General features: G+C 55.8%; 1 protein-coding gene across 1 annotated transcript; it reads right to left on the bottom strand.

The window, feature by feature from the left end:
• Positions 1 to 254: 254 nt before the first annotated feature.
• On the bottom strand, positions 255 to 8059 carry MAP1LC3B (microtubule associated protein 1 light chain 3 beta). Its single transcript, XM_062007143.1, has 4 exons — positions 7928 to 8059; positions 5183 to 5238; positions 3365 to 3471; positions 255 to 1110 (listed from the first exon to the last, which is right to left on the bottom strand). The coding sequence occupies exons 1-4, from the start codon at positions 7965 to 7967 to the stop codon at positions 936 to 938; spliced, it is 378 nt and encodes a 125-aa protein (XP_061863127.1). The 5' UTR covers positions 7968 to 8059; the 3' UTR covers positions 255 to 935.
• Positions 8060 to 9627: the final 1568 nt, after the last annotated feature.

Raw genomic sequence — 9627 nt, 5'->3', positions numbered from 1 at the left:
CCAGCAGCAGCTCCCCACCCCCGGCCAGCGCCAGGAGACACCGGTGAGGGGGGAAAAAGTCGTTTGTTCCTCAGCTCGGCAGCAAGCCCGGGGCATGAGCTGCCCATCACCCTGGGGGGGCGGGCCGGGGCTGCAGGGTCCCTCCTCCCGGCACCTCCCCAGCCGGGGATGGGAGCAGCAAACCTCCGGGCCGGGGTGGGGGAAGAGCGTTTGGGAGCGAGCTGACAGATCGTGCTTCACTGAACACACGGGGATTAGAAATTCATAACAGACTGGAGTTTATTTCAGTGTTGCCTGTCCAGGTGAGTATTTTACAGTTAAACACTTGCTAAACCTACGATAAAGCTGTGCTGTTTGGTATGAGTATTTCAGAAACTGGCACCTTTCCTACGCCTGTGGTGCCACACAACAAATAAAAGGGAGACGAGGAGAGCTGCAGGCCCCCGGCTCGCCCCAAGCACCCGCCCCAGCGCTGCCGAGCGGGAGCGAGCTGCAGGAGCCTGAGCTCTGCTTCAGAACAGACCCGTGTGAGAAGCATTTCCCACTGGAGAAAGAAAAACAAACAAAACTTTCAAGGAAATCAGAGGGAGATTTTCCAGGAAACTGTCACACAGAACCCTCCAGCTCCTCCCTGGTGCCCGTTTGCTTGTTAAGAGTCACTCGAGTGTCCCTTCCTTTGCCAGCGCCATCGGGTTCCACCCCTCAAGTCCAGAGCCGTGACTGTGCCTGTGTGGGACGTACAGCAGGTTGCAAGGCGGAGGAGCTGGTCTGCACTCATTCACAGTCACAAACAAGGCGAGGGGAGATGAGACACCTGCTAGAGCGACACTATGCTAAGGGACATCCGTTTCTTTCCCTGGGGTGTGTGTGGGGAGGAGTGGGGGGCGATGGCCAAGGGGAACCCAGACTCCAAGGCTGGAAGCCGCCCTCGAGCCTTAGATGGAAGGTTGCGCTCCAAAAGTCTCCTGAGAGGCGTAGACCATGTAGAGGAAGCCGTCCTCGTCCTTCTCGCTCTCGTACACCTCGGAGATGGGTGTGGAGACGCTGACCATGCTGTGTCCGTTCACCAGCAGGAAGAAGGCCTGGTTGGAGTTGAGCTGCAGGCGTCGCCTGTGGAGGGTGGGAAGGGGTTGACTGTGCACTCCCGTCCCCGCCACAGAGGCAAAACATCACCCACCCCCAGCAGCAGCGGGAGGTGCACCCCTGAGCAGCCCTGCTGAGGAGAAGGTGTTTGCTCCGCTCCCCAGTGTTGTGTTGGTTCATCTAAGCCCAGTCTGGAGGCAGCTGCTGACAGGAGGTGGCTGGAAAAGCCACAAAGCCAGGGAAGAGGCCAAGGCCCATCGCTGTGCCACAGCACGCTGGCAGCTGAGCTCAGCAGCACCTCAGCAGCAATGCAACCCCTCAGAGAGGAGTGAAAACAGGAGGCAGCACAGGCAGAGGCCCTGCACCTTCTAAACTCTGTCCCAGCTCTGTAACAGCTCGTGTTTAACTTTTGCAGCAGCCTGTCCCTCCTCTCCCTGCCAGGAGAAGTGTCAGGGGAAGGGCAGAGAGTGAGTGAGTGCAGACTGCCTGGCACAGCCAGCGCCTGGCTGGAGGAGCTCTCTTGGATCCTTCATCCCACATGGGGGGAAACAGGGATTTCACAGAATCATTTCAGCTGGACAAGCCCTTGAAGCTGCTGCAGTCCCAGCCCTCCCCTCACTCTGCCCAGCCTACCACTGACCCTTGGCCCTCAGCACCTCAGCTCCAGGGCTTTGGGATCCCTCCAGGGCTGGGCACTCCCCCAGCTCCCTGGGCAGCCTGGCACGAGGGCTGACACCCCTCTCAGGGAAACAGTTCTGCCTCAGCTCCAACCTCAACCTCACCTGGGGCAACCTGAGTCTCTTGTCCTGTCATTCATTACTGGGGAATAGAGACTGACTCCCAGCTCCCTGCAGCCTCCTGGCAGGGAGTGTCAGAGAGTGCTGCTGTCTCCCCTCAGTCTCCTCTTCTCTAGGCTCAACAGGCCCATTCCCTCAGCCCCTCCCCAGCACCCTTGTGCTCCAGCCCCTTCCCCCAGCTCAGTGCCCACTGTCTAGGAACTGCCTAACTGCCTACTGGAAGCAGGTCTGCAGGGAGGAGCTCTCGTACTACTTCACAAACCAAGCAAGAGGAACTCAGACAGGTGGAGGTGCAGCCCAAGAAAGAAGGAAAGAACATCCAATCAGAGGAGTTTCCCGTCCCTGCTGAGGGGCAGCAGCAGCTGAAAATGAGGATTTCTTTGGCCTCCAGCCACAGCCCTGGAAAGGGACTCTTCCAAAACCATGCTCTGGGCACTCCAGAGACAACAGGCAGCAGCTACCTGAGGGTTGGGAAGGAAAGGATTTGCTGCACATAAGAGGAGCTGGCTGAGGACCACATCCAGTTGGAAACAAGTCATCTATTAACAATGAAGCCAAAGAAAAGAGGTGAGGAAAATCCTTCAGCTGGCTGCCAGTGTTCTTGCCCAGGGCCTTTCATGTCCCTTAGAAATTCTGGAAGACTTGAGCTACCTGGTTCCTGCTTCCAAACCCCATCTCACTTTCTTTCTCCTGTCAGAGCCAGGATTTGCTTGCCAGTTTTGGTACAAGCCTCAGAGGCAGGGAATTGTTTGGACACGTGGGACAGCTCTGTTTTTACAGCTTGTGGCCTCCAGGAACCTGCTCCCCGCTACAGCACAACCAACAAAGAGCAACCTCTGGTTTGCTGCTAACTTCCAAATTGACTGCTTGAGAACTCTTAGTAATCAGAGATTCCTTCCAAGCCAGGAGCAATGCCCTTCCAGCAGAATTTCTGACCACAGTTCTAGACCACACAGTTTCCATTCTCCATGGCTATTTCCCCTTTCCTTGGAAGCAAAGCTCCAACAGCAGAGCAGGGCAGCCCTCGAAGCCAAGCTCTGTGCAAAGAGCTGGGACACAGCCGCTGCTCTGAGCGGGTGCTTGTCAGGCCTCAGGGCTGTCTTTGAGGAAGAGCTCACTCCACAAAGCATCAACCTTAAACAACAGCAGAGCTCTGGCTACAAGCCCAAGCTGCCCCTCCAGGGTGTGGGGAGAAGCACTGCAGAAAGCATCCCAAAACAGCCAAGTAGAAAGCACAGGAGCCCTGGGCCAGAAGTACCCAAGTTACATGAGGATTCACAGCCCCAGACTCCCTCCTACATCTCTGGTTATTCCTCTTGAAAGCAGACTCAGCCCTTTTCAGTTGGTCAGCCACACCAAAGCACCCTCTCCTGAATTTAGCTTTAGTGATGACACCAAGTGCTCATCAGGTGAGTTCCCAAATGCATCCACCAGAATCCCAGTCCTGGGTTGATGCAGCTCACTCTGGAGTCCCAGCACATTACCTGATGATTTTGATTAGCTCGCTCATGTTGACGTGGTCTGGCACCAGGAACTTGGTCTTATCCAAAACTGGAAGCTGCTTCTCTCCCTTGTACCGTTCAATGATCACCTGAGAAGAAACACAAAGGGAAAGAAGCAGGAGATGTGAGCAGCAGACACAGTGTCTGTCCCTCCCCTCTCCATCCTGTGCACAGTGAGTACAGCCATTTCAGCTGAACTCCAGTGCTGTGTCTCCAGCCTGAAAAGGAACAGCTAACAATTATCTTCATGTGCTCCTCTTGTTCTGTTCCAACAGGGCCACAGCTTCGGTGCAGTTTGAGAACAGATCATTTGCTGGAATCATTTAATCTACCACCAAATCACCCAGCAACAAGGAAACCCAAGAAAAGGTAAGAGCACTGACCCCTGTCCAGCTGGCAGCCTGGGCTGCTAAGGAAGTCTGCAAGCTCGAGCAGCTTTCACTGGAATTTCTCCAGTTTCAGGCCATCATCTCTCTCCAAGCAGTACACCTCCAGGTTAGTGTGCTATCCCAGTCACCTTCCATGAGAGAAAGCTACTTTTGAAGGACATAAAGCCCCAAAGGAGAGAATTTCCTCCTTAATCTCAAGACAGCATGCCCAAGAGCCAGTAATTCTGTCGAGACTGTTACGTAGTAATGACTTAATTCACCAGGAAATTGCAGATTTGCCAGTTGAAGTAGCACCCTGCCCAGCAACTGCATCCAGTTCCTGCTTTTAGCTCCTGTTTCCAAGGCCACAGAGGTTCTGTTGTTGATAAACCAAGGGCAGCTCTGTGACACCACTCACTTGGATCACTTCCACGCTCACAGCGTCTGGCCGTGTTGATTCCCCAAAGTTGCAAAGGTGAAGAGATCCTGAGCCAATTCCATGACATCAAAGAAGGATTTCCTCACACCTGTTTAAACAAATGCTGGCTCCTTCTGGAGAAAAACCCCACTGTTGTTAAAAAGGTAGATCATAACCAATAGATAATGTTTCCAGCAGCAAAGTGAGGGATGTTGACAGGGCAGGATGGATTTATCTAGTGTGACATTGCCATCAGATCTCATCCAGAACTGCTAATCACAGGATCTCAAGGGCTGGAAGGGAGCTCGAAAGCCCATCCAGTGCAACTCCCCTGCCAGAGCAGCACCACCTAGAGTAGGGCACACAGGAACTCATCCAGCTGGGTTTGGATGTCTCCAGAGAAGGAGACTCCACAGCCCATCTGGGCAGCCCCTTCCAGTGCTCCCTCTCACTGAAGAAATTTCTCCTTGTGTTTCTTTGGAACCTCTTCTCTTGCAGCTTGTACCTGTTGCCCCTTGTCCTGTCATGAGGGCTGATGCCCTCTCTGAGGTGAGTGGAGGGCTCTGAGAGCCCAGGAGCATTTCTGGAGGCCTCAAGCACAGCCCCATTTCCTGGAAGGCAGACACTCCTGTCTTTCCCAGCACAGACTGGTGATGAAAGCCACATCTGTCTCTACATTACTGTGTCTTCTTCTCAGTTGGCCTCTCCAGACTCCTCTTTTGCAGAAATAAAACACTGAGAGAGAAGAGCTGGGCTGTGGTTTTCTTTGAAGTGACAACAGAGAACCGCAATACACCAGAAAGCCCATTTCCTGCAGTCCCCAGTGAGCACCTTGCTCTGCCACACTCACTGCCAGCTACTGCGTTGAGAACGTTTCTGAAACCCAGCCTTAACAACCCTGAATGGCCAAACTGCAGTTTGGTCTCATCAGGGCAAGTCTTTCACAGGTTTCCAACTGCTAAAAAGGACACGAGACTGGGAACTGAAGTGAAAAATGAGAAGGACCAGACTTACTGGTATTTTAGTTGGATGCTGGTCTCGAATCAGTCGGACATCTTCCACTCTTTGCTCTGCAAGAGATGAAAGGGAAAGTTTCTTCACATATCCACACCAAATGCTGTCATTACCTTGTTTCCCCACCACTGAACTTGCCTGTTGGTGAGAGCCACCGAAGCCAATTCAGGCACAAAGCTGTTCAGGCGGGACAGCGGTGTCACGGGTCAAACCTCTCCTTTGACAGGTGACACTTTGCTCTTTAACCCAAGGTGACAAGTCCTGCCCACACACTGCCAGGGCCTCCTGCAAAGCGTTGAAGGAGGCAGCTTCCTCCCCACACTCCCCTCCTTTCCTGTCCACTAAAGCAGATGTTTCATCACATAAATCTATGCCATCAAGTTACACCACCCAAGCCAACGACCAGGTACACTGTGCTACTCCCACGAGATCCCACAAGGGGAAGCTGTCCACAACTCCTTGTGACCCAGGAGGAGCTGCAGCCTGGCAGCATCAGCTTACCCTCTGCCTTCTACCATTACCAAATGAGAGGCTTCTGGTTTGGTTAACGCTGTGCCCGTTGCTGCAGAAGCCGTTGGGAGGTTTCTCCTGCACCCAGGCACTTCCCTGCTTTCAGGATAAAGTTCACCTCTCCTCAGACAGAAATAGTAATAGCAGAGATATTATAAACCGGGCTAAAGCACGTGTCTGAGCCAAAGTAAACAGACACGGTTGATTTCAGAGTTGCATCTGCTTCTACCCTGCCTTGCTTTCAGATTCAACGAGCTCTATTTTAACCTCTGCAGCGAGACGGGGCTTTCCAGGCCATCTCCGTCTTATAAACACCTCCTGGAGAGATTTAGCGTTGCATCACAGCTTTACCAGACACCAACCTAAGGGAGAGGTGCCGCTCACGGGAGAGGAAGAGCTTAGATCAGCACCAGCTCGCGGCGGCTATGCTAATGGCACTCGGCTATGCTAATGGCACTCGCAGCCCTTTGAAGAGCGCCGGGAGGAAATGCAGCTCACGTGAATCAGGGTTGTGAAGCTGGTGAATCAAGCAGAACTAAGGCAAGGAGTATGCAAAGGCTTCACCTGACTGCAGGAACCATCCTGCTTCAAGTCCCACAGCCCCAGCCTGGCTCTTAAGGACTGGCATTAACGCTTCAAGGACAGAGCTACTGCCTCATTAAAATAGTTCTTAAGATTAAGCAGAAACACGGGAGATACTGGGAGTGAATGAGATCAACTGTCAGCCAAGCACTGAGAGGTCTGAAGAACTTCTCAGCTGGAACAGGTTCATTCAGGACAGTGTTCTTCAGAACTCCCTGGAGCAGGGGGAACACAAACCAGACAAATCACTGAGGTTGTTGTATATGGAGTGTTCAAAATCAGGCTCCAGTCAGCCACAGATAAACACTGTTCTCTGACGACATTAGTTGCAGTGGCAACTGCTTGGCTGCCATCCTAGCTGAACTTAATACCGGCAATAGAGGCTGCTGACAGGCAATGGGGTCAACAAACGTTTTGGAAGGCTCCAAGAAAAAAGGGGGCAGCTGAAACACAGACTTTGTTAGATCAAAATCCTCCCCGCTTCGGTGTGGGGAGCAGCTTACGGTTAGAGCAGCAAAGGCAAGGATGGGCACACCACAAAGCCCTCTTAAGCAGCTTGACTTGAACCCAAAGGCAGAAGGAAGAGAAAATCTGATCAATTACTTCCACCGATTCCATTTTACATGTGGGATTTTAGAGAGGAACAGGTTACCCTGCCAGTTGTTGTTACCCTCACAGCGTTTCAGCCTACCTCACCGACACACACCAACAGACACCGAGCTCTTGGACTGCTCTGGTGCCATCCTAAGCACAGGCAGAAGCACTGGCACTGCCCTACCAAGGCTGCTCCTTCTAGAAAGAGGCTAATCTCATTTTCACAGCCATCATTACACAGCTCTTCCTGATGCTTTGCTAGTTTACAATAACCAAATGGAGGTGGGAGGCACACATCCCTGGCCACTCACAGCTCCCTGGGTAGAGAATTCCTCACACTGTGCCAAGTACCAAACTGCAAGTGGAGCTTAATTCTGCTGTCAATAGCGCAGACGAGGCCGGACACTGAGCAGACGCATCGGGAGGGAAGGGCAGGGCAGCCCCAGCTCCTGGCACACATCGCCCAGGGATGGTTCCAGGCTCCTGGGGCTTCTGCAGTCCATAATGGATGATGTGGAGAGGCGATCTCTCCACTCTAAGGCCGTCTCCCAGCGCAGCGCTGACACGCACCTCCAGACCTCGCTCAGCCATCCCCGGACAGAGCCCTGCCCAAAGTTGCTGGCGCTGGCCCCGCGGCCAGGAGGCCGGGCACGCCTCGCCGGGGCGGAACCAGCGCCGCAGCCGCCGGGCCGGGGTTTGTTTCCATTTCAGCCCCGAGCGGGCGGCGACTCCTCCTCCCGCCCCAGCCGCCCGCGCGGCCCTCGACGGAGCCGCACGACCGTGCCGGTGACCGGGGCAGGGCGGCCGGGCCCGCTCCGGCCGCGGATCGCCGTTGTCAGCGGGAGCCGGCCGCGGCCTGGGCTGCCCAGGGATGTCCGCGGCCCCTAACGAGCGCTGTCCCCTCCCCGCCCCGCCGATCCCCCCGCCCCGACAGCGCTCCGCGGCGACAGCGGCCGCCGCCGGCCGCCCCCGCAGCGACGAGGCCCGCGGGGGGCCGTGGCAGCCGGCGGGGCCCTGTCAGCCACCCTGCCCCGCCGCGTCCCTTCCCGGGGAGCTCACCGAAGGTGCGGCGCTGCTTGAAGCTCTTCTCCGACGGCATGGCGGCGGCGGCTCGGCCTCAGGCCCGGCGGCGGCTCTGCGCGGCGGCAGCGGACGACTCCGAGTGCCGGCGCCCGCCCCCCGCCGCCACCACCGGCGGCTCCGCCGTCAGCTGACGCGGCGCGTCACGGCGGGGCGGGCGCAGCCGCGCCGGCATCTTGAGTGTGGCCACTCAGCGACACACCGCCATGGCTGCTCCGTGCCCTGCGAGTGTCCCCTCAGCGACACACCGCCATGGCTGCTCAGTGCCCTGCGAGTGTCTCTCCTCAGCGACACACCGCCATGGCTGCTCAGTGCCCTGCGAGTGTCTCTCCTCAGCGACACACCGCCATGGCTGCTCGGTGCCCTGCGAGTGTCCCCTCAGCGACACACCGCCATGGCTGCTCGGTGCCCTGCGAGTGTCCCTCCTCAGCGACACACCGCCATGGCTGCTCGGTGCCCTGCGAGTGTCCCCTCAGCGACACACCGCCATGGCTGCTCGGTGCCCTGCGAGTGTCCCCTCAGCGACACACCGCCATGGCTGCTCGGTGCCCTGCGAGTGTCCCCTCAGCGACACACCGCCATGGCTGCTCGGTGCCCTGCGAGTGTCCCCTCAGCGACACACCGCCATGGCTGCTCGGTGCCCTGCGAGTGTCCCCTCAGCGACACACCGCCATGGCCTCCTCAGTGCCCTGTCGTGTTCGTCATTGATGACACAGAGCCATGGCTGCCTCAGTGCCCTTATGTGTTTTCCTTCTTGACAACATACAGCCATGGCCACCTCAAGATGGTGTGTCCCCTTAGTGACATACCACCATGGCCACCGCAGTGCCCTGCCAGTGTCTCTCCTCAGCAACACACGGCCATGGTTGCCTCGGAGTGCCCAGTCACTGTACCCTGTCAGTGAAAGACTGCCATGGACAAGAGGGGCAGAGAACTTCTGCAGAGAGTCCAGCGCCGGGCCACAAAGATGATCAGGGGTATGGAACATCTTTCATACGAGGAAAGGCTGCGGGACCTGGGGCTGTTTAGTCTGGAGGAGACTGAGGGGGGATCTTATTAACATTTATAAATATCTAAAGGGTGGGTGTCAGGAGGTTGGGACATCCCTTTTTCTATAGTAGTTAGCAACAGGACAAGGGGTGATGGGATGAAGCTGGAGCACAAGAAGTTCCACTTAAACATAAGAAAAAACTATTTCAGTGTTTCAGTGAGGGAGCCCTGGCACAGGCTGCCCAGAGGGGTTGTGGAGGCTCTTTCTTTGAGGGTCTTCAAGACCTGCCTGGACATGTTCCTATGTGACCTGATCTAGGTGACCCTGCTTCTGCTGGGGGATTGAACTAGTTGATCTCTAAAGATCCCTTCCAACCCCTACCATTCTATGACTCTGATCACCTCAGAGCACCCCACTGTATCCCCCCCCAGCAACATACACCCATGACCACCTCAGTGCCCTGCCAGTGTCCCTCTTCAGCAACATACACCCATGGCCAGCTCAGAGCATGCTGCTAGTGTCCCCACTCAGCGACACATGGCGTTGCTCACCACATTAACATGCTCTCCTCTCAGCAACACAGGGCCATGACTGCCTCAAAGCACCCTGCCACATTCCCCCTCAGCAACACAGAGCAATGGCCACCTCGGAGCAGCCCACCATGGATCCCCTCAACCACACACGCTTA

This window comes from Colius striatus, chromosome 14 (assembly GCF_028858725.1).
Source record: "Colius striatus isolate bColStr4 chromosome 14, bColStr4.1.hap1, whole genome shotgun sequence".
Taxonomy (NCBI): domain Eukaryota; kingdom Metazoa; phylum Chordata; class Aves; order Coliiformes; family Coliidae; genus Colius; species Colius striatus.
The sequence above is the reverse complement of the archived record's forward strand: the minus strand, read 5'-3'. Positions and strand labels throughout refer to the sequence as shown.

What these genes read in the sequence shown, in the direction of transcription:
- MAP1LC3B (XM_062007143.1), bottom strand. Translation starts at nt 7,967, where the DNA reads ATGCCGTCGGAGAAGAGCTTCAAGCAGCGCCGCACCTTCG. An exon ending in CAAGCAGCGCCGCACCTTCG is followed by an intron (nt 5,239 to 7,927) that starts GTGAGCTCCCCG and finishes CATCTCTTGCAG; the next exon opens with AGCAAAGAGTGGAAGATGTC. An exon ending in AGCATCCAACTAAAATACCA is followed by an intron (nt 3,472 to 5,182) that starts GTAAGTCTGGTC and finishes GTTTCTTCTCAG; the next exon opens with GTGATCATTGAACGGTACAA.